This window comes from Aethalodelphis obliquidens, unplaced genomic scaffold (assembly GCF_003676395.1).
Source record: "Aethalodelphis obliquidens isolate GAN/ISIS:26980383/991018 unplaced genomic scaffold, ASM367639v1 scaffold81, whole genome shotgun sequence".
NCBI lineage: Eukaryota > Metazoa > Chordata > Mammalia > Artiodactyla > Delphinidae > Aethalodelphis > Aethalodelphis obliquidens.
This window is the reverse complement of record NW_020838025.1, coordinates 266676-291732: the sequence shown is the minus strand read 5'-3', so window position 1 is coordinate 291732 and position 25057 is coordinate 266676. Positions and strand designations below refer to the sequence as shown.

The window sequence follows — 25057 nt, the reverse complement described above, 5'->3', positions numbered from 1 at the left end:
CCAGCAGACACATTATAGCTAAATTTTAGTAGGTAGAGCAGACACACTTGAGCTTATTTTTCTCTGACTTTCTCACTCCCCATTCCAGCCCCTCGGGTACGCACATTACACGATTCCCTAGAGTCAGAAGATGGGAGTGGAGAGTTTCAGTACAGAATGTAGCTCTGGACATCACCAAGAAAAAGGAAGGGAAGAAAGAGAAGAGAGGGTAAGCAAAAGGGAGGGGGAAAAGGAAAGGAAGGAGAGAAGGAAAAAAGGAGGGAGGGAGCGCAAGAAAAGAATGAAAGAAAAAAAACAGAAAGCAAGGAGAGAAAAAAAATAAAGAAAAACTGAGAAAGGAAGAAGCTTCGCTGAAGGGAGGAAAAGGAGCGAGGAAGTGGAGAAGGAAGAGTGTGAGAAATGTTTTTGTCTCAGGTCCATTAGAGAGAGAAATAGAACCCTTATCAGCACTACAGAATCTCGAAGAGGCAGTGTATTTTCTTGAAAGCCCCGAAGCTAAGCAATTCCAAGAATGTTTGGCAAAGCCCTTTGGGGAAGGGTGAGGGGGGGGGCGGGCGTGGGGGTGGGGGCTTTCTCACACCCCCACCCCTGGCCCCCTCACAGGATGTGACAGGATTTGGGAGACCTAGAGGAAACCTTCAGGTCACCCAGGGAACTGCTCCTCTCGCTGGTCCTGCAGTGGCGAGGCGGGGTGGGGGTGGGGGGGTGAGAGCGCCGAGACGCGCGGGGCGCGGAGATGTGCAAGTGGCGAAGCTGGACCCAGCGCAGGCGGGAGAAGCCGCCCGACTCCCGGCGCGGGATCTGCTGAGAGACCAAGGTGAGTCTCTCCGGGTGCGGGTCCGAGAGATGTCCGGGTTCCCCGTCGCCCCCGGGCCCGGGCCGAGGCGGGCCCGGAACCTCCCTGGAGTCCGGCCTGGGCTCGGCGCCGCCGCCCGCCGCCAGGAGCCCGCGCTGCTCGGGACGCGCCTGGGCGGACGCACCGACCGACCAGCGCTCTGCGGCGCTCCCCGCCGCCCGCAGACCCAGTGCGCTCATTGGTCGGGATGTGTCTGCTCAGCAGCCTCCAACTTCTCCCGAATCCCATGGGTGAGTCCCGAGAAAGCGAGCTGGCACCTGGGAGCTGGGGGGAGATGGGTCCAAAGGGCGCGAGATTTCCCTCGGGGGCGGTGGGAGCCGTTGGGACGGGAGCCGGAGGGGAGCGGCGGCCGCGCGGAGCGGCTGCGTGGAAGGCGCACGGAGCAGGGTCCGTGGCTCAGGTCCGGCGAGATCAGAGCGCCCGGGACCCCGCGGCTGTGGGCGAGGGAGGCGTGCCCTGGGAAGAAGCTGCAACTGAGACTTGAAGAGTGAGGGACTGGGGTTAGAGAGGGTGACCTGGACGAGGGCTCTGCAAGTGATGTCAGGTCGACTCTTCAGGTTCATTTCCATAGCTTCCTGCAGCCTCTGCCTGGGAGAGTTACGTCCGGTTACTGAGATCAGCGCTACGAAATTGCAGGCTGGCTGATTTGGGGGCTGGGAATTTGCCATTCCGCTGTAAAGACACTGTTTGTTTTTGTTTTTTGTTTGTATTTTAAAGTAAGGTTTGTTTTCATTTTGGTTTCTGTCAGATTTTCTTCTCATTTGTAACTCACTTGCCTATTTTTACTTTCCCTACCCTGAAGATCTTTTCATTATCCTGCTTCTTCATCTTGCTTTAAACCTTAGTTTCCTCTTACATAATTTATGCTGATAGAGTGCTTAAATCTCGAGGGTTGGTTGGTGGGAGTGGTGGTGGGAGTTCTTTTGCAGATGAAAGTTTCCTTAATCTGTCTTAACCTATTTGTAGTATTTGAACAAAAGAGTAATTGCAACTGAAGTGTTCTCTTTATTTATTTATTTTCCAATAAATTTATTAATTTTTGTCTGAGTTGGGTCTTCTTTGCTGCGCGCAGGCTTTCTCTTGTTGTGGAGCACAGGCTCGCGGGCTCAGTAGTTGTGGCTTGCGGGCTCTAGAGCGCAGGCTCAGTAGTTGTACAGGACTGGCTTAGTTGCTTCGCGGCATGTGGAATCTTCCCAGACCAGGGCTTGAAACCCTGTCCCCTGCATTGGCAGGTGGATTTTTAACCACTGCACCACCAGGGAAGTCCCAAATTGTTCTCTTTAGCCTCTTGGTCAAGTTTACTCCTCCTCCATATACGATGCAAATGGTAATTTTATTAAACTGAAAAGAAGTACCTCGATATGCAGTGTCAGCATTTGGAAGCTACTAGTCTGCACACCGACTATGAAGGCATCTAGCTGGCATTATTGCTGGGTTCCAGCACTTAATCTTGGACTCCATGCTGTGTCTTTTGTTGTATATAGCAACACTGCACATGGGAGTAATATGTTTGGGGCTTTGCGTTCAGAACTCCGTATATCAGATCCAGGAAACACCTACAAGTTTCCCTTGTCCGGGGAAACAAGGAGGTGATTCCTCTACCATATGTGCCTCCTCAAATCTGCAGCTATCGTCTAAATATGGAACCTGTTTCTCTCTGAATTTTTTGAATTGAAGTACAGTTGATTTACAATATTGTGTTAGTTTAAGGTGTATAGCATACTGATTCAGTATTTTTGTAGATTATACTCCATTATAGGTGGAACCTGTTTCTCTTGCTTCCTGTGCTTCAGTTTCCGTAATACAAACTGTAATTGCATAGTGTAACCTCAGAGACTTGCAGAAATGTTAATGTACTAATGTGTTGTGAAGATGAACATTGCTTTGGTTTATACTTTTCAACAAGCCAGTTATCCTCTGGGTTCTTTGATTTGATGATGTGATAAAGTAATGTGTACACTCAACTGGTATAAAAATTGCTGCTGTATATTGCTTTGAAACTCAGTTTCTATTTAGGCAAAATAATCTTTTATTCTTTTGGAGATGTTGTCAAGCTGAAGTTTGCAGTATTCTCGTTAGGGTAGATGTCCTAATCCTCTATCCTCTCTTGCGGAAGTGTCTACTTTTTGGCTTGAACTTTCCAACATATCTCCAATTGAGGTGGAATACTTTAAGGATGTAGGTATGTTTGGGGATATCCTGCTTTATATGGGACTACAAGTATCGACTTTATAATTTTTGTATTCTTTTGTATAATTGCCTCCTTTTCCCCCTCTCTAAAATGGGGTTGGGTGTGGTTGCATTGGACATCCAGGTATCTGAGGGATGGTGATATGTTTTTTCCTGAGGTTCAAGATTCTGACCCCTATTTTCTTAAAAGAAAATAGTGAATCAATTGGAATTACTGGAAATGAATGACAAAGTTAATTAGGAAGTTAAACTTGCCTCATTTCTGCTTTGGTCAGTGCTGTTGAAAAGTGCTTCTTAGGAGCAAAAGACTGAAAATTTGCAGGACGTTTATAGGAGGGGCAGATGGAGAGTTTGCAAGTGATTCAAAGATGATATTATTTTGATTCAGGTATAAGGACTAAACAGCTTCAGTCACTGCCTTTATTTTCCCCTGTAACAATTTCTGCTAAGGTGCGGAACCATTAAGAGCCCAGCTGCCTCAGTACCCCAGTCTCAAGGGTAAGAAGTAGACACCCGGGAAAAGTAACCCAGAAGGGAGAAAGACATAACTGCCTACTAGTTTTCCTGCATGATGAAAACCTGGTGGCGCAAATGAGCAGCTTCAATTTAACCCATGGCTGCCCTGGTTCCTGGCCCTAGATTTTACTAGAGAAACTAATTGTTTTTTCTAAGAAAGAACTAAAAAGAGAAGTGGGTCATATTATAATATATCAGGAGAACGTTTCTCTAGATTGTTTTCTGAAATATTATCAGAGCAGGGGGAGAAATACTCAGGAAATGGAAATACTCAAGCAAATGTGATTAATATTCAGATGCTCTTGAAGTCAGTCTTGAATTCATCTGGGAGAAGCGGGAAAATTATTCTTTATTGTTTACCTCTCTGTATGGTGTCCAAGCGTTAAGTATGTTTCCATCTTTTCTTTCCCCACCCACCTCCCCTATTAAAAATCCAAGGGCTACTATCAATGCAATTCCATATCATAACCCAAGAAAGAGGCTGTGAGACTAAGCCAACATGAGTCATATAACCATTAAGACATTTTAACATTCAGGTACACTACATTCCACTTTTATTGAGCAGACATGGTTTTCATGGTCTAATAAAATATTTTTATTTGATAGTCTGTCCTTGGTTATAGCCTCATGTAATCCCAGGGACAGCATGCTTAAGACTTTGTATCCAGAACTTTAAAGTCCAACTGTGACTCACTTATTAATAACTCACTGGGGAAATTAAATTCCTAGTTATCTGCTGATAACTGATGGCCTGATCACCCAGGCCATACTTCAAACGTAGAATCCGTTTCTACTTTATCCTGTGCCTCAGTTTCCGCAAAACACACTCTCAGAAAATTATGTGTATTCAACAAAGATTTCTAACTATGAGAGCATCTCTGAGCAGTCACTTCATCTAGGAACTAAATTATATGCTTAATTTGCATCAGGCTATACACAGCTAATCTGTTAGTTTACAATGCTCTTTTCTACAGTCAGGCAGAAAAATTGAACTTGTGTGTTCTAAGCTTTGGTGAATAGCTGATAAAGAGTCACTAGGCCTCTAAAAGAAATATAATGAAATCTAATATTTAGGCTAATATCCCCTTAATTTTACCCCCTAGACTTCTGCAATAAGGTTTAAAGTAGCTATCATTGTATGATGATGCAATTTTCTTTCAAAATGTGTTCTTTGTAATTGTATTCTTTGAAATGTGTTCATTGTAAATGTGTTCTTACTTGTGTAGCTTTGGGCAAGTTACCTGGCTTTTCTGTGCCCCACTATCCTAAGGTATAGAACTGGAATATTCAAATCCGCCTTACAAAGATTCAGTGAAGTAGTACATGCAAAGCACCAAGAACTGTGAGTGGCACATGGGAAGTACTCAATAAATATCAGCTATAATTAGCAGAAGTATTAATATTATTAATTTAAGAACAAGTTAAGTATCTTAATTGTTATCCTGACCTGCAAGGTTGAATTTTTTTAATCATATTTTCTTCTTCTTCAGTTGCACAAAGAAACAGTACTTACGGTTAGTATCTTTCATCCCAGATTGTAAACCATGACTTTTGGTCCAGTGAGTGACCATTTTCAAAATGTTGTCTAAACAGTTAATAGATACCCATATTAGCAGTTGTTGTAATTTTGAACTGTAAAATTAAAGATGTTTTTAAGATGAAAAAAAATACTACAAGTGTTTGTTCCTTTTTGTTTTTATCTGTATTCATATTTAAAATTATTGCTTAGTCAAAACCTCGAAGTATTAGTCATTGATTTCTAAGCTTATAAAGGAAGCCAGTGGAGCAAGCTATAAAATTCACCTTTGATGTTGTACAAAGTTCAGAAGGGTGAGTTTAAAACTTTCCTTAATGATGGTACAGAAGTTATTTGCTTATGAACTGCTGAAGGAATCGTCCGTGAGTATTTAACTGAGTCTCCTTGTCTGATTTTGCTTGGATCTTCAGTGATATGTCAAAAAAATCCAAAAGATTGTGACCAGGATCTGTCTAACTTATGTGACTATAGACTCTTTGCTTTCAGAATCAAAATTTTGACTTTCAGCAAAAAACTTTTATTTCTAATTTAAAATGAGTTAAGCTTTTACTTTATTCAGCCACATTAAGCATTTAGAAAATTGTATATAGATCTCTTCTTTTTATCTATTGATTAATTTATTATGATTAATTTGAAAAAAACTTTTTAATGTGGTTTTTTTTTTTTTTCCAGACTTTAGGTAATGGGCAGATCAGAAAGTCAGATGGATATAACTGATATCAGCACTCCAAAGCCAAAGAAGAAACAGCGATGGACCCCACTGGAGATCAGTCTCTCCGTCCTTGTCCTGCTGCTTGCCGTCATTGCAGTGACAATGATAGCTCTCTATGCAACCTATGATGGTGAGTTACTCACACACCTGTGCCCACAAACATGCAGAAGACAGTGAAACCTTCATCTTAGGTTTTTCCCATCTATTAAACAATGTGTTAAGGAAAGAGACACTTAAAGATGGTGATATAAAGATTCATTTATAAAATGTAACATCAGTATGCCAAAACACCTAACTTTGACTAAAGTACAATGTGTTTTATGCTTGAGGTAAGTTATTAATTGCCAAGTATGTTTCGTGCACTCGTATGTATTTTAATGAAGATTCTAATGTATAATTTTACTTGATGAAAGTATTCACAATTTTATAGCCAACTTCAATTAGTCAACTTCTGTTGTGTCATTGAAATTTGAAACGGCTTTACAAGAATTTAAGAGGTCTAATTTGAGCCTTAGAAGTTTTTCACAATAAGGATTAGAAAAGGTTGGTTCATTAATGGAAAAAAAAATGATTACCAGACTAAAACAACTGATGTTTCAACTTAATAGACCTAGGGCTTAGTGGTCAGGGATGATATAAGAAATACATTTTTTTCCTTCATTTAAAAAATTTTAAATTTAGGATTTGCTTATTTTATTCCTCTATATTTTCTTCTAACTACTGTCAATGATATATAATACTTAGGTTTTAGTTCTTGCTTTAAGGAATTGATTATTTAATTGGCCGTTTATAAAAGAACAAAAGGTAGGGAGAAAGAATATGTGTATTGCAAATATTTATGCATATATCCTCCTTTTTCTAGATGGTATTTGCAAGTCATCAGACTGCATAAAATCAGGTAAGAAGATAGTTTTTAAATTTAATAGTTTTACAATTGATGTATAACATTTAAAAATCAAATGCTAATAGATCTCTATATTTGCTTTGTGTATATTTTTATTTGTTATAGGTCATTAATTAATAGTCAAAGAACATCAAAATATACTTAAGTAATAGATTTGTTAATTTATTCATTCCAAAAAAGAATTCACTCTTTTCAACCCCAGAGTATATGGTAGGGTAGAGATGGAGAACTATATCTGTAGCTTTATGGAGCTTGCCATGTAATTGGAGAAAAAAAATCAGCACTTGAAATGGCACGCATCATACCATTAAGTGCTAAATTTCTCAATGCAGATCATTAGAGGGGTAAGAATGAAAAAGGGAGTGACATATAGTTCTGTAAAGCAAGGTGGAAAAGTTAATTTGGGAGGGGTCTTGAAGCAGGGCTAGGATTTGGAAGTGGAGGTACAGAAGAGGGAATTCCAAACTAGAAGAAAGAACAGGAGTAAATCGTGTAGAGAAGCAGTGAAAATGTAGGCATGATAGATAGGGACACGTTATGGAGAGTTTGAAAATTCATATTTAGCCTTGATTTTGTAGTAAAAGAGAAAAGGATATTTTCCTGAACAGATCACTTGTTAAGGTAAAAGTTGGAAGATGATTCTGAGAACGCTAGGCTGGGTGGATTGAGTGAAAAGCTAGGGAGGGAGGGCAGGTAGGGTCTGCTTCTGTAATCCAGGTGTGAGCTTAGGAGGGCTGCTTGCAGTGGGATGAAAGAGCTCTGAGACAATGTGAGGAACAATTGGATGGCTTAATAGCACTGACTTGCTAAATGAAGGATATGAATACTTTGAAAATGACACCAACTTTGAAACCTCAAGGGACTCAGGAGACCGTGGCAGCTCATACTGAAATAGCAAAGTTACGAGGTAAGTTTGTTTTAGGGAGGTTGTGATTAATGTGGATTTAGACCTATTGCGTCTAAGTCAGGGGTAACATCCAAGTGGTGATAGACAGCAAGAAAGTAGAGATCAAGTGAATTTAGGATCTGTCAGCCAAGGGGTGATAGCTGAAGCCTTGGGAATATTTGAGTTCCTAGAAGTAGAAGAAGTGTAAGAGCTGAACTTAAGAGGACATCAAGAATTAGAGTAGAAGGAAAAGAAAAGTCAGAGAAGGGAACAGAGAAGTGTATGGAGCTATAGAAGTCACATCAATTAGAATGTGGTGAAAAAAAGAACATTTTGACAAGGAGAAGAAAGGTGGTAGCTGGCATAGCACCTTGGATATGATCACAGTGTTTATGCCCTTTGACAAGAGATTCTAAACTTCCTTTCTGATGTCTACATTTCTTCCAAGAAATAATCTGTCCCAAATGATTTTTAACCATTTTCTGTTGGATTGTCTTATCTGGGTTTTTGTTATTCACTGACCTTTGCAAAATAGTAATGGGAAAATATTGTGGGATTCTAGGTTATAGTCTAATGTCCTTAGTATGTATGTGCTCTTTGTTTTTCTGTATTGCTTTTTGCCTTTTTTCCCCCCCGCACTGCATCTCAAGTACACTGACCACATGTACACTCTGGGACATGATGTGGGTAGCTTGAGGGAGACCTGATTGGGATACCAGCCATTTGCTCCTCAGTGTAATAACATGCACTTTCCCATCCAAGGGCCTTCCCAGAAACAAAAGAAGTTTCTTTATTCCTCAGGGAAATGGCTGCACAGGTGCCTTGGCTGGGAGATGTCCAGGGTCTCTGTGCCAGAGTTGGTATGTGCCCAAGTTGTCAAAGTTACCATTTGCTTCTCCCTAAATCCTATCTCTCCTTTCTCTCTACCAGCTGCCCTATTATATGCTCATGCTATTCTGTTTTGAGTAACTCCCACTTATGTGTTGCCCTCTAATTATCTCTAAGTGTCTCAGTCCTCAGTATACTTGATGCATCTATTAAGTCTCTTAATCTGTAGGTTCTCTCAGATTTTTCTCCCTCTCACTCTTTTTTCTTGGATTTTATTTTTGAAGAAACTAGATCCTTTGACTAGGTAGGCATATCTTTGTAAAATCCTACAGGTGATTGTACCCCAGAGATCTGAGCAGGTTCCTTTAGTGGTACCCACCTAAGGAGCAATATGACATTTGGAATCTGGAATCTTACATGTGACTTAATGTTTAGAGGTATGGCTTTGGCTTTTTTTTATACTGGTTGGCAAGGCTTAACTCATTAAAATGTATTTAAACTGTATCCTTTAATTGTAGTTTAGAAATCATACCAAATGTAAAAAGCACCGCACAGAACTATACCTTGGCAGAGAAATGTATACAATAGAAGTAGCTTCAGTGGTAAACAAGGTTGCTGAATAGCTGTGTGTTTTTCTTCATTCTGCTCTTTTGGTTCACAAGCTGCTAGAATACTTTCATATTCATAGTTACTCTTCCTCCCTGGGGGGAAAATGATGAAACTCACTCTTATGGATAAAGTTTTTACGCCCTACACACACACACACACACACACACAGAGAGAGAGAGAGAGAGTCCTCTACTGGTTAGAAAATATTTTCTGCCACAGAAAACATAACTATTGCTTTTAGAAGTTGCTTCAGATTAAGAAAACTCTAGGGGAAATCTAGGACAGAAAAAAAAGGGAGAGAGTGAAAGAGTGGAGTGGATGGAAAGAAAAGAAAGACAGAATAAAAGATGTTGAAAAAAATATAAAGTCTCCTACCAGCAATTCTATAGATTACTTTAAAAGATTGGGAGAATTCAAACCTGAGCACAGAAATTGTTGAGAATTAGAAAAGTTAGGTATTGATACCCAAGGCGCTTATTTCAAGTGAAAGTTGGTTTTAGCTGAAATCTTTCTCCTCCTGGAAGGGAAAGTCATGGCAAATGCACTTCTCTCTTTGATCCTTTGAAGTCAAGGCATGGAGGTCAAGCCACACCAAGGCAAAAATAAAATACTGCAGAAAGCTTTGGATCATCTTGACATTTGTTTGGTGTTGGGTCCTTTAAATCTGAGCCTCTATAAATTTAAATATTTGTAATATACATAAAATGCTGTTTACAAGACGTACTTTAAATTAACTTGCCTGTATAAGAAATGCATCCCTCTGAAAGATTACACCAGACCTAAAATGAAACAAACACTTCTTAACAAATTACAAGTTAAGGCAGTGTTCAAAACCCTACTATTAAAGTATGAGTAATACTATTCATCTCTTATTTACTATATAAGATTGTTAAAAACATGGAATTATAGAGCTTGGATGTGATTTCTCAAACGTCTCTGTGTAAATCTAAATCCTGAAACTGGCTTCCATTGCATTGCAACCTTACTAAGATTTCAAGGAATCATATACTTTAAATCAGGATTTCTCAGCTTCATCACTGTTAACATTTTGGGCTGGATAATTCTTTGTTATGGAGAAGGGGGCTGTTCTGTGCATGGTAGGGTGTTTTACAGCACCCTTGGCCTCTACCCACTAGGTGACTATCAGCACCTTCTCCCAGCTGTGATAACCAAAAAGTATCTCCAGACATTGCCACATGTCTCCTTGGGGCAGCAGTATCATCTCCACTTGGGTACCACTGGCTTAAATAATCTCAAGAGATCATCTAATGCTTTTCCCTTTGTGGTAGACAGAATAATGCCTCCCTAAACATGTCCACTTCCTATCCCTGGATCTTATGAATATGTTACCTTATAAGGCCAAAGGTACTTTGCAAAGGTGATTATTAAGTTAAGGATATTGGGGAAATTATCCTGAATTATCGGGATGGTCTTATGTGATCACAAGGTTCTTATAAGGGGAAGGGAACAGGAGGGTCAGAATCAGAGAGAAAAATGTAACAACAGAAGCAGAGGAAGCCAAGTTTGGAGTAATATAGCCATGAGCCAGGGAATGTGTGCAGTCTCTAGAAGCTGGAAAGGGAAAGGGATGGTTCTTCCCTAGAGCATCCAGAAGGAATGCAGCCCTGTTGACCCCTAGAGCCATAAGATAATAAATTTGTGTTGTTCTAAGTCACTGCATTTGTGGCAATGTGTTGTAGCAGCAATAGGGAACTAATAATACACCCTTCCATAGTTCTTTTATTTGGGGGCTGTCTTTGAAGAGTTAAAACACACACACAGTGTTTCTTGCTAAACTAGTGTTTTATTACTAAATTGAGGTATGTAATATAATAAAGTAAAAATAGAAGATAAAATAGAATAATAATAGCTAACACTTACTGAATGTTTATGTGTCTGACACTATTGTAAGCAGTTTACATTGGATCCTCATAATGACCTTGTGAGGTAGGTACCATTATACATTCCTTTTACAGATGAACAAACTTGAGCTAGGATTGCACTCCAGGCAGCCTGACTCCAGAACCTGTATTCATGACCACTTTTCCCTGTTGCCTCAAAGGAGACCAGGAGTCTATCAAACTTTTAATACTCTATGCCTGTACGTACAGTATTTGAGAACAGATTGCCTCCGCTCATGCTAGAACTTGGAACTAAAGGACATAAGATGACTCTCAGAGAGTTGAAATAATTAAATACAGACTAAGAAGGAGGAGAATGAATATTTCTTTGACCAAGAAACAAGCTACTTTACTGAGAACAGCGGATCAGCTTCATCAGTGATTTTAGTACATCAAACACAACATGGAATTAAGGGGTTTAAAGAAGCAAACATTAGCAGTGTAGTCCTAAACTCTTCAGGGGATAGAGAAACCAAGTTAAGATACACGAGCCATACAGTTCTCAAGAGAGAGCAAGACCATCTGTACAGTTGTGCAGGTTGTACACTGCACAATTGTGGCAGCCCTGAGGGACAGGTTTGTGGAGCATCAGGACCTGGATGAAACCCCTCATAACTATCCATTTCCTTTACTTTAATTCTTTACTCATCAAGCAAACTTTGGATGAGTATTTAAATATTAATACAGGGAAAGGAGGCATTCTGTTCACTTGAAAGATATGTTAAGCTTGGTGAGATTATGTATTCATATTCTGATTTATAATCACTTTTGTGTGGCTTGAGCTGTAACCCTTGAAGTAAATGAACCTTCCAAATATCTGAACATTTCTTCAAGGACCAGATCCTGGTAGTGCCCTAAGTGAAGTATCTTGTTACCAGCTGGCCTTTTCATGGCAGCAACAAGGAATCTCTGCATTGCTGTGGGCCATGGTCCCTCCTTTCTTGCCTGTTAACACCCCAGAAGCCTCCACGAAGAAAAACGACACAACTAGATGAGTACAGGAAAGACCGCAGACAGACACTTGAGGGCTGCTAGGCATGTAACAGCCTTTCAGAGTGGGAGATGAGGCTATTTCATTATGTAATTCAGCTTGAAAAAATCCTTCAGGCAATAACGCAGCCGGCATCCTAGTGGAAAGGCTGCTGAAGCACACCTTTGTTAATTTAAATGTGGCATGTGGCAATTTGCTTTGGGCGGCTTCCCTGACACCATTCTCCTGACAATTGTGTAGCAATACTTGCTTCAAAAATTCTCCAGTCAAAATTAGCATCTGTCAATCACATCCTTTCCAAGAAAGGGAGTCAGTGATGTGATGTGATAAATACACACATATGTAACTTTTTTTTTTTTTTTTAACCTTCTGGGTAGATTTTAAGCAGTAGTGCACCATCTTTTTTTAGTGCAAGGTCAAGGTATTGAAAACATAGTATAGTTGGACTAAGTGGTTAAAAGGAAAGAAAATTAGCAATGCCTGATAAGCTTATTTGGAATCTTAAGGTTTATTTTACAACTGCGAACATTACCTGTGAGTAAAGGAGTGGATATAAACGCTAGCTTGCAGGGGGTGGGGTGAGGACCCCAGCTTTATGTTCAACATTGTAGAATGAGAAATATGGGAGGGCCCCACTGCAGTTGAAGGGTCTTGCTTTGTCCTGCTCACCAAAATCCATGGTGTAGCAAGGTGCTTCCCAATAAGCCTTTGATATAATATGAAGCTCCAGTTAATAATATTGATAGATTTTTAAAGGGAAATTGAAAAATAAAGAGTTAAAAAGACTGTAAGGGGAAAGTTACACAAGCCCTTGAATCTTGAAAAATTTTGTTCTCTGAGATCATTCAGAAAAGGAAATTCTGGGGTGGGGGGTGGTTGTTTTGAGCCGATTTCTGACTGATTGAAAACTGGAATAAATTCTCTTTGTTCAAAACACCCTCACCCCATACCCACTAGAAGGGCTATAATAAAAAAGATAGACAACACCACGTGTTGGTGAGGATGTGGAGATTAGAACTATCATACATAGCTGGTGGGAATGTAAAATATTTCAGTCCATCCCAGTGCGATATATAAAAACCATTTTGGAAAACATTTGGCAGTTTATGTGGAAAATTAAACATACACTTTCCATAAACCCAGCAATTTCACTCCTAGGTATTTACCTAAGAAAAATGAAAATACATGTCCTCAAAAGGATTTCATGTGATTTTTAAATTACAGCATTATTCATAGTAGCCAAAACATGGAAACAACCCAAATACCCCTCAATAGGTGAATAAACAAAATATGGTATGGGTATAAACGGGAATACTACACAACAGCAAAAAGGAGCAAACTGTGATACATGCAACAATAAGGAACCTCAAGAATGTTATACTAAGTAAAATAAGTCAGACAATAATAAAACCTGCATATTATATAATTTCATTTATATGAATTTACAGAAAAGGCAAAACTGTAGAGGCAGAAAGTAGAATAGCTATTGCCTAGGGCCTGGGAGTGGAGCAGGGATTCCTGCAAATGGGCAAAAGGAAACCTTTTGGGGTGATGGAATTTTTCTAAATTGGATTGTGGTGATCACTGCACAGCTGTATAAATGTATTAAAAGTCATTGGGTGAATCTTGTGGTATGCGGATAAAAAGCAACAAAATCACCCTTATCCCTTTTTTCCCATCTCTCCAGTGTCCATTTGTAAGTAATTATCTTCTGTTTTGATCTTATGCTTGTTATTGTAATTAAGTATTGAGTCCGTTGATTCCTATTTCCACAATTCAAAGTGATTATGTGTAGTTTTCAGTGCCTACCAAATCACTAAATAACTTAAGCTTCTCAGTTTGAGTGAGTACCTATTATTTCATCGTATTAGTGTTATGTTGATGAAAAGTCTGTGGAAATTGTAAATCAACTAGGAAGTTGAAGTTATTTCGGAATTAGACATTGGAAGCATTGTTTCCATGTGCTGGAGTTTCACTTTCAGAGCAAGTGAGAGATATATGTGGTATGGTAGGGCCAGGTGGACCTGTCATCTGTCAATCAAAGGCGGAATACTGGGTCTACCACAAAGTGGATGCTGGTGACACTCATACTTCTGGGAAATTGTGTTGGTTTTTCATAAGGGTTCTATGAAGTGTTTCCCTTTTCACCTTGACTACTAGTGTGTCAAGAGATTTGTTTTTAACCTATAATTATAATCTTTGTATACATTTGATTCATTAGCATTATTCATGCCCTCCTCCTTCTTTCTCAGCTAATGTATTTGATTTTATTTCCTGTATCCCTGTAAGGCCACTTTGAATTCTTTTATGAACAATGTAGGTTAATAATTAGATGACTAGAATATAGATAAATTCCAACAATAGATATGTGCAGGAGCAAGGCTGTTAAATAGTAAACTTTATTTCAAAGAGATGCAAGTGTTATGAATAATTAAGGCACAATCTTTTGAAAGATTACGGCTTCTTTTTCCACTAAGCCAACAACATGGTAGAACTAAGATGTAAGTTCAGGCCACATCCTGTGTTGTTAGTATGCGATCTTAATTAAGTCAGTTTAGCCCTCCGCGTTTCATTTTCCTTACCTACAAAATTGAAATTAAAAGTGTCTTATTTTACAGAGAAACAGCAAAGATTAATGACAGCCTATTTCATGTTATGCATCCTTCAAGGAGATGCACCACAGGTATAATGCACAGATATATCCCATTTAATGTGTTCTTTCATGAAAGTAACAGATGCGCTACTTAAAGCTATTTATTGAGGAAAAAAAAGCTATTTAGTGAGAATCAAAAGAAAGCAGTCAATATATTTTTTAAGTGGAAGGTGTAGCCAAAAATAGAGAGAGGGTAGGGGGTGGAGGGAGGGAGAGAGAGAGAGAGAGAGAGAGAGAAAGTACATTTTAGATAGTCTCGGGTAAAAATGTCATCTCTTATTAACATTTTCCTTGACTACTGTGCTCTATGTTAGCACAGGGAGTGACAGTTCAGCCTGTGAATGAACTGTGAAATGAACACAATCAGAAATGGGCACTTGGATCCATGTTTCCTGTAAAGCAAAACGCTTTTTTTTGTTTGTTTTCTGTAAAGCCAGTCAAGCACAACTTGATTTGAACACGTAGCTATTCTGTGCTCACCCTTGCAGACATTCACTGTTAGCCCTTCCCTCCCCAGTGATTAACCCCTCAAAGTAAATAAGCCAGAGGCCTGTGGTAAGAGGAGAATAACTAGATTCTTGTTATTCAAAGCGTGGTCCACGGTACCATCAGCATCAGCTGGGAACTTGCAAAAATGCAAATTCTCAGGCCCCACCTCAGACCTATTGAATCTGCAGCTGCATTTTTAGTAAAGTCCCCAGGAGAGGAGAGTGCACAGTAAAGTTTGAAAAGCGCTGAAGACTAGTGATTCTCAACTGTGGCTGCTTATTAGGATAATTGGGGAAACTTTTCGAATATACCCATGCCAGACCTCCCTCCTCTCTGACACACAGAGTTCCAATTCCTTCAGCGGAGTGGTCTCTGATAAGTGTTGGGGGAAAGGAATTTAAGTAAATAAATTGACATTAAGAAATGTAGGAATTCCCTGGACATTTGCATTTGTAAAAGAAGGTATATGTTAACCAACTGGTTGCTTTAAGATATGTAGGAATTCCCTGGACATTTGCATTTTTAAAAGGTATATGTTAACCAACTGGTTGCTTTAACGGGTGCGATTTCAGACTGTGCCGCTCAGTAAAAACTAAGTCAGAGCAGAGGGTCACTAGGCCTGTTTTTCTACTAATAATGGAGAAGCTGAACCTGGACTGTCCCCCTGAATTTCCCCAGTAGAATGCGGGCACAGATGTTTTCATAGAGACTTCAGAACAATGTCTTTCCTCATCCATTCATCTATTCATTCAGTCATTTTTTTATATTTCTCAAAATCATTAATTGTGCACCTTCTAAATGTTGAGCACTTTTCTAGACACTGGGAGTATGAACTAAGATAAACCCTGTCGTCAGGAAAGTGACAGTCTGGTCAGCATGACAGACCAATAAACAAAATTACCATACGGTTTGGGTAAGTGCTAAGGCAGAGAGAAGCAGTGCTACAGTCATTCTGAGAACAGGGCGCCTAAACCACATCAGTCATTAGAGACTGGCAGCTAGAGTGATTGTAACTAACAGGGCCAGGAAAGCATTCGCAAGAGGAAATGTCATCTGCTAGTTCAGAAGGCCACTCAGAGGTTGCCAGGCCAGTGGAGCAGAGGGCAGCATGTGCACAGGCTGGATGCAAGATGCATGCAAAGGCTGGGTGAGTGTAGGATCTGCAAGTGGTTCATGATGGCTGGCGTGTAATGTGAAATGCACTGGGTTATAATTCCTCTTCAAGTCTATAGAAAATGAATAAATATGTTATGGGGAGCATCTAAAGGATTTTAAGCAGAAGTGGAACATATTCAAGCTTGCCTGCTGGCTAGCACAGACTTGGTGAAGCGGAGACAAAGATTTACCCACACAAGGGAATACTATTTCCAGGTCCCGGGTATGAGGGAGAGCTTAGCAAGGTTAAAGAACTGGAAGAATGGCTATAGGGCTGAGTCACAGTGGGCATGAATGTGGATGTGAGAGTGGGGGTGAGAAGGGTGTTTGAGTGCTGGCACAAGAGATAGGCAGAAACTGAATCTTGTAGTCTGTGGTAAAGTGTTTGAGCCTTCCTAATAGCAATGGGAAGTTACAGAAGGAAGGGTTTTCAGTGAAACATGACTTGATCCGAATTGTTGAGAAGGGTCACTGACTGTACCTAAAGAATGACTCTGGGCAAGGAACTGGGCTACTGCGCACTTAATCTGGATGAGAGATAAGGGTTGCGTGGATTTGATGGTAACAGGGTGGAGAGAATAGATGGATTTGAGAAATATTTAGGAGGTAGAATTTATAAGGCATAGTGTTTATGTAAATATGTGAGGTTGTGAAAAAGGAGTGAAATGTAACTCAAGTTTCTGGCGTGAGAAACTAGGTGGTAAGTGTTGCCAGTCACTGAGCCAGGGAACACAGAGGAAGAGCTGGTTGGATAATAGGCTGGGGCCCATGCAACGAAAAGTTCCCTTTGAGACAGTGTAGATTTGGGATACTGGTGAGTCTTCTGTGTGGCGAAGTTCAGGGAAGTCTAGGTTGGAGATAAGGATTCAGGAGTCATCAGCATAGGGGAGAGGTGGTTGAGATTTCCCAGGAAGGAATGGAGATTTTTTCAAAGAAACTGAAGAGGAAGAGCCAGGGAGGTACAAGGAAAATCAGTAAAGTGTAAAATCACTGAAGCAAAAGTTAGAGAGTATGTTCAAAATCAGAGTCTGATCACTGCAGTTAAATGCAGCTGAGAGGTTGAGTAGGACAAGAAATGAAGACAGAAAGGAAGAGGTTGAAGATTCCATTGAAGATGGGAAAGTTGATGGATCTTGTTCCTGGGGATGTAAGAGAGGATATATCCAGAGAAAAGATGGCAGGACCCCTCTTAAACAGAGGAGGACCCCCTCTTCCTCTCTTACCAGGGGGAAAGCAGCGATGATAGTGTGCATGCAAGTACGGTTAGAGGCTGAGAAGGATGGGAAGCCATGTGGCTCATCCAGTTACTTCAGTTTTCTCTGTGTAAGAGGAAGTAAGGGTATTGAAGGCTGGAAAGGGCCAGTGTATGGAGTGGAAGGGAAGGCTAAGCAGGACCACGTAGAAAGGCTGTGCACAGAATTGATGGCCCTGTTGAAGCTGAAGGCCATAATTTGAAATGGCATTAAACCAGGAAGTTATGGGGTTTTCCCAGCATCACAGGTAATATCTTCCACAGATATTTATGGAGTACTGTTCTAGTTGCTGCAGACGCAGAAGTGAACAACACAAAGTCCCTGCTCATAAGGAGCTTGCCGTAAAGAAGTCAATCAATAAATCTGTAAAAAACATTCTTAAATATCTTAGCCTAGAGTTGGAAGGGAAAAGGTAGGCAGCTGGGAAGATTCAGAGTAGGCTCATGTGCAGGGGCGGGGGAATGAAATACTTTGCTGAGTTGATGGTTTAAATGATGACAACACAGGATGTAGGCTGGATAGAAGGTGAAAGAAAGGCAAAGGAAGAACAGAGTGAGCATGAAGTGAGAATTCTCAGGAAAGGAGAAGAGCAGGTGCAGAGGGAATAAAGAAATGAAAAAACCTCTAAGCATGGGAAGGCCAAAGTGTAAGTTACTCAAGTTGAATATTTCTTGGTGTTAACAACATTAGGACCTTGAAAATGCAGGTACAGGTGTGGAATGGAGGTGAAGGTCATGAGAGTTTCTAAGGTTAAGAAATTCTTAAGCCAGAGAGTAGCAGAGATTGTCCACATAGTCCCTGATGTTACTTGGGAAGATGGTAGAATATTTGTGGAAGGGAAGACTGAGCGAGGTGTTGAGTCTTTAATAAACAAAGATGAATGTCTAGGAAGTTAGTGGATGACAGAGATAAAGTAGATGAGGTGGGTGGGGATGGTCAGCTGGCAGAATCCTAAATAAACACAGTGGAGAGGAATGATTTGGAGGCTGCGTAGAGTGATAGAAGAAGACTGGTTTTGTTTTTCAGTGTGCAGAGTGCTGAGGGAGAGAGAGCTTCAGGGGAGAGGGTTTCCCTTAAATCAGAGAGCTGAAGGGAGTATCCGTGAGTAGGCTCAGGGCTTAATAAATCATGCCTTCTTGCCCAAGATGACTCTAGAAATGCTCTTCTAATCCTGTTTCCTCATACAACCCAAAGCCCTTTCTTTCATTCTCTAGAGGTAGGATTGTAGGAGGTACCCTTCTGAATGGAGGGAAGTGTTTGCTGACAAGAGTCAGATTCTAGAATCATAGGATATGCCACCCGATCTAGAAATTAGTCCACACGGGGTAGGGTTTTTGACTTCTTTGTTGTCATATGTGATAATGTCACTCCAGTGGATCAACAGCAGCCGGTAAAAGGAGACACTGGAGGGCTGCCTGTCTGGCATGTTGTGCGGGAACTCCGTTTGATGGAATTCGAATTACTCATGAATTCATTTTTATTTGTTTTTTCACCAGCTTAGATAAAAACTCAAAGTGAATCAGTGAGTTCTTATCTCAAAACAAAATGTTTGTTTAAACATTTTTCAGAGGCACCATCTCCCTTCAAAATTAAAAGAAACAAAAAAGTCCAAACGGAACTATCACATTTCAGATACTTTTCAATCCAGAGAAGTCTGACAGTAGGTACCTTAGCTTGAAACTAATAAAGAGAGGTTTGGTCCACAGCACAGACTAAAGGATTAGGAAGTCAAACTGAAATCAATTAGCAGGTAACCAGTAGCCAGCAGTGCATCTGTTCCTTTGTGCTTGATGCTTAAAGCAAAAACAAGCAAGCCAACTATAAAATGGTGAAGATGGCTTAGGCCATATCTTTTAAGTAGTTCCCTTTGTTAATCAAGGCTTTCTTGAACTTCAAAGAAATTCTTGTTGAAAGAACTCCCAAATCATTAAAGACTTATAATAAGATGTGCTTGAGGATCTAGTAGTTATTTAAAAATACTTCCAGAAAAGAAAGTTTTTGTAAAATCTAGGGGCTTAATCTTCTGGTATAATGAAATTAATTGAGTGAAATTAGGATGTTTCTGATACCTCTGCCAGTCTGAAGCCAAAATGAATTCATTATCCCTGAACACATGTATATAGCAATCAATGATTTCACTAACTTAGAAGCCAAGAAACAAAGTATTAACAATTGTATTTGTTCAGAGAAATAATTTAATTATATTTAAGTGAATCAAATAAAAAAGCAATATATGAAAAGTCATTAACTGAACAGAATATTTCTCAAAGCCCGGTGTATATAATATTCTGTAGCAAGGAAATGAAAATGTGTTGAGAAGAAATGGCACAAGTGAAACCTTGAAAGTCCCCTTAAACTCGTATCCATGCAAATATGAATCTTTAAAAGAGAATATAAGTTAGCAGCTATAGATACTATGCAACTTTACATGATGTATTTCAACAACTATGTAATAAAATTAAAACAAAGAAAAGAAGTGGGAGAATTTGCAAAGCTGACGAACTGGTTGAGTTCCATGAAGGCCCTTGTTGCAGGATCAGCCCCTTTGCAGGCCCAGGCCCTTACTAAGAACAAGGTCAGCGACTCTGGTTCCATCTCCAGTCAGTCTCACGTCTGGTGAGCTGCCTCTGACCCCAGCTGTAGTGAGTGGGTTCCTACCTTGTCCCCTGGGACCTCACTTCTGGCTCATTCCCTAGCTATGGAAATTGAGTTTCTGCTTTTTCTTCCCCGTCTTCTGGGACTGAAACCCAGCTTGATTCTTAACCTCATTGCCTTTTGCCTGAAGAACTTTCTTGGATCACCACACTGTCTGCTGGGTACAGCCCCCTCGTCACAGCTGCCTGCAGTTCCTTGTCCCTGTGTAGCTTCTCTCCATTGCTCTTAGCCAGGAACTTCCTCTGTTGCTGATTCCTTGTGGTCTATCTAAAATAAGATTCAGTCTCACTGGATTGGCTCAGACTGCTTCTACCTGAGCCCAGTTTATGTACATGACACACATTTTATATGGAAGAAAAATGTTTCTTCATTTGCTGAGGAAGAAACAGCTCACTAATGTTATATGCCAACACAGAAAACCAAGGATCCGGCTTTTCCCTCAACCATCAGCCAACCACACCTATTAATTTTAAAAACTTAAGGAGGGAGGAATCAGTTCTTTGTCTTGTTTTATTTAAATATAAGAAAATCTAATTAAGTGTTGAAAGTTCAAAATTTTTCAGATACTGCCTATCCGACTTTAAATGAACAATAAAAGCCATTTTTATTCGAGTGTAGTAACAGGCATAAGAAACCAGTATCAAAATATTTTAAGATCTGATAAAGTAAAAGTATGGCTTTTAAATAACAGGTGGTGATAATTTCCTAACAGAAGACTTAACTGAGAATGAAGGATTCTTTTGGAGTGTCTGTTATGAACTAGTCATTGTGCAAGGTGTTGGAATTAGAATCGTTGCTGTGGGTAGAGGGTGTACCTATAATTATCATTGTTTTTATATTCTGCGGATTACCTGGTAATATACTTTGAGTTATTTCTTAGAAACTGCACATCTCATACTGATAACTTATTTCATGGTTGATGGTCTAAGGCTCCATCTCTCACCTAGCCATACAGTCATACGAATGATGCCATGATGTATGAAGCTTACAGAAGAGGTCGTCCCGCAGCTTAACATCTGCAATCCATGAGAACTCTGTCTAGATTCATGGGGACACCTTGTCCAAACTAGGGCTCCTGAAAGCCTAAGGTGACTTGGCAAGGGCATGTGTTGAAGAGATGATTTGGAACTTTTTGACCAGCCATACAGATAGATTGAGGATGAAAGGACCCGCTTCTATTAGATGCCCAAGATAAGGACTTCTAGGACAAGGCTGGCTGTTTCCTGCAAGCTCAGCAAGAGTAAATCTTTCTTCCCATGATCAGATCTCTTTCCTAAACTGGACAGGGTGACAAAGGCCAAGCCCCTGACTATTAGTTCCCACAGGTCTCTTTCCACCAATCAAAGACAGGTAGGGTTCCTCCTGGGATTCTGAGGCCCTGGGGATCTAGCTCTTCATTCTTTATCTATCCTGTGTCCTTCCTTCTGAGAATGGCCTATCTTTCCACACTCACAGAGAGCCGCTCTACACTCCAGTCCTCTTTCGGTTGCCTCTTTTATCAAGGCTGTCACTCACCTTCTCTGCCTGGACCACAACTCTGTTCCTGACTCACATATCTGTTGAATGAATGAAGGAATGAAATGGCTTCCCTCTTCCATCTTTGCCTAGCTAACTCTTTCGCTCCCAGCACATCCTGTATGCTTACCCATGACTCACGTCTCACTTGTAGTTAGTTGTGCAATGTCTAGTTTTGCCCCTGTAATAACTATTTCTATCTTACTTATCACTCTGTTTCCAGCAGCTAGCAAGGTGCATGGCACATAGTAAGTTGTCAATAAATATTGGTTGCATAAATGAATATTTAATTTATTTTTTATATTTATTCTGTCAGGTTCCTTATCTTGGTCACAAAACCAATGTTGTCTAGGCAAGGTGTTTGTTAGGGCACCTGATACACAAATATAGCAGCAAAGAAGTGGTCTCATTCGGGCTTTGTCTCACATACGTAAATTAGGTTTCTCAGTTCTGTATCTCCCTCTCAAACTCTTTTCTGTCTGATCTATCTCCTTTGCTAGCAGTAAAGTCAATTACTCTCTTCCTTGGTTGTTTAATTTACCTAGTTAATTCTACCCTCCTAAGCTAGAACTGGGTCAACAAGGAAACAGTTTCTGTATGCATTTCTCTTTCCCACTATTTTCCTGTTTCAGGGAGATTTTTCAACTAATCTCCTACTCAGGTAAGCATTTCCAGCTCCTTGCGACCAAAATCTCCATTAGTCTGGGCTTTCTTTTCCAATTCCAGTTCTCTCAGAGCTTCTTCCTTCTCAGTAACTCATCTCTGCTCTCCTTTAATGAGGCCCTGTGCTCGCCTTCCCTTGAGTGTCTCTGTTTGGCTAAGTGCTGCTGGTTTTTGACCATCATCCTCGAAGGTTCCTCTATCCCAGGTTGCTTCACTCATAGTACGCTCATTCAGACTCCTGGTCAGCTCACACATACACGCATAATAAGCTTATTTATAGATGCACACTGCAAGTGACTCCTTACCTCTAAGTTACATAAAATAGGAGCTTTACTTGTCAACTGAATACTACATAAGTTCAGGAATTGGAAATGAGAACAGAGCATAACAACCCTTCATTGCTAGATATAGTTACACTATAGGAGTTCATATGCATCATAAAAGAAACAGTCTTGTGTCAGAGGAAGACCTGCAAATTCTGTGAGGGCAGGGATTATATCTGTTTATTCGCCATGACATATATTCAGATCCCAATAGTGTCAGACATGTAGGGGTACTCAAAAATAGTTGTTGAAATGAAATGAAAAGTTTCAGAGTCTTTTCATGGTCCACAGGGAAAAAAATCTTTTTGGAGAAGACAAATGATTTAGCATAACCCTCTGGGTCTTCTATAATAGAACAGAGATACATATTCATTAAAAAAATATAAACATGTGGAGCCTAATACCACCTTGTGTCAACTAAATGCCTAGTTTGTTAATACATACTAAATTTCATAGTGCCCACTGGAGAAGAGTTTTTTTTTGTTTTTACAATTTTGACTTCGTTTGAGGTAGCATTCTACAGCACCAGTGACCCAGCTAATCCTTTTGCTATGACCTTTTTGTACCACGCCCTAACCAAAATTGATGCAAAGGCAGAATGTTTTGAGTTACTCTCAGTAATTACATATTACTGAAGTTGGACTGATCATTTCTGTTCAACAGTGTGATCCAAAATTGCAAAATGTTTAAATGGGAGAAACATGGGTATGTAATTTCATTGCTTCCTCTTCAGAAACATCCAACAGTGTCCAGGAAGCTTGGGATCTAACTGATGAGAGTTACTTAGGGAACAGTGTAGCCTTTTCATAACCTTCTATATCTTTCCTTAAAAAAGGAACATTATTATTCATTAACATTATAATCAACACACAGCCTTGATAACTTATTTTAAGTGATATATTGTATTTAAATTGCAGTATAATCTCTAATAGCTTTTTGCCAGCAAAGACTCTTTTTGGATTTAAAATGCAAATTGGACTTGAAAAAGAAAATTTATTTTTAGACTTACGACACTTTAACTTAACTGTAACACAGTTTCAGGGCTTCCATTTGTTCACAGAATGTTTTTGGTTGTCAATTTTGGAGGAATCCCTACTGGAAAATTATTGAATGTCCTCTCTTGGCTGTGAGCCATTCATTTAAATGGGCTATGAGATAAGGCTGAAGAATTTCACTAATTTGGGGAGAGCCAACTAAAGATGATTACTGTAGGTCCATTAGACTTGAGATTTCTGTAATTATCTCAACAAGTTCTAAAAATCTAGGGTCAGATGAGGTGAAAAAGTTTATGTAGCTATGCTCATGTTATGGAGCAATAAAATCTTAATTGGGCATCAGAAAGACAGTGATTGCTACATAATTTAATTTGGATTCTCTCTCTGTGGAGCTTCCAAAATTTTTTTAATGCTATTTGGAGTTACAGAAGGATGATACTGTAGAAAAACATCAGTTTAAAATTAGACCTAGGCTCTATCTAAAGTCATATTGGTGGCTTTGGGCATGTAACCACTCTATGCCTAGGTTTCCTTAAAACAGAGGTAACATGTCCTATTTATAGAGCAATGGGAAGATATCATAAGGAAGAAATATAATCAAAACCAGAGAAGCAGTTTAACATCATAGTTAAGAGCCTAGGCTTTGGCCACCAGACTGCTTGAGGATAAACTTCAGTTTTGCTACTTACCAACTGTGTGACTGTGGATACAGATTCCTTACCACCAATTTCTATAGCTAGAAAGTGGGGACAAAAATATTGTTACCATATACAGTTTAAATGATAAACAAAGTCAAGGAATTTAGAAAATTGACTCGCGTGAAGTAAGCACTTGGTGCCTGACACAGGTCAAACATTGACTTGTTATTATTATTATTACATAAGCATCTTTGGCTGAACCCTAATGAAAATCCTATAGTTTACATTTTGCCTATAAATCTGACAGTGAGTTTATCTGTAAATCTGATAGCAACTGGATTCCAGGTTAACTATGTATAGCTTGTGCCTGTGTGTATGTGGGTGTGAGTGTGCGTTTGTGCCTATGCGTTCAAGGTAAATTGGTCACATGTGTACGTGAAACACAATTATAAACTACTCCTCAAGCTAAAACACAAAAAATAGGTCTCCTTTCCTGAGAATTGCAGCTCTACAGAAAACATTCACTATCTTGGAACTTCCCTCAAATCTACCTGTGTAAATACACAGATAATTTCTGCACAGTTATATAGAGATGACTATTCTTGGTGCTGACCAATTGGACTAGTGCAAGACTTGACCTTGGCTTAACTGGAACTTACCCAGTGGCTGACAGGGGGTGTTTGACTAAATGATTAACTAGCAGTCCTGATTACATCCAGCATCGGGTGTTCCCTCCCATTCTTCCCCCCAACCTTTCTTCAACCAAGATATCACAAAAGCAATTTGAA

General features: G+C 39.8%; 1 protein-coding gene across 2 annotated transcripts in view; it reads left to right on the top strand.

The window, feature by feature from the left end:
• The first annotated feature begins 600 nt into the window (after window positions 1-600).
• The window catches only part of MME (membrane metalloendopeptidase), a 91083-nt gene continuing 66626 nt past the window's right edge, over window positions 601-25057 (top strand). For both annotated transcript variants that reach the window (XM_027092810.1, XM_027092809.1), the window contains exons 1-3: window positions 601-817; window positions 5772-5941; window positions 6674-6709. In XM_027092810.1, coding sequence (XP_026948611.1) covers window positions 5782-5941; window positions 6674-6709 — 196 coding nt within the window. In that variant the 5' untranslated portion in view covers window positions 601-817; window positions 5772-5781. The remainder of the gene's footprint in view (window positions 818-5771; window positions 5942-6673; window positions 6710-25057) is intronic.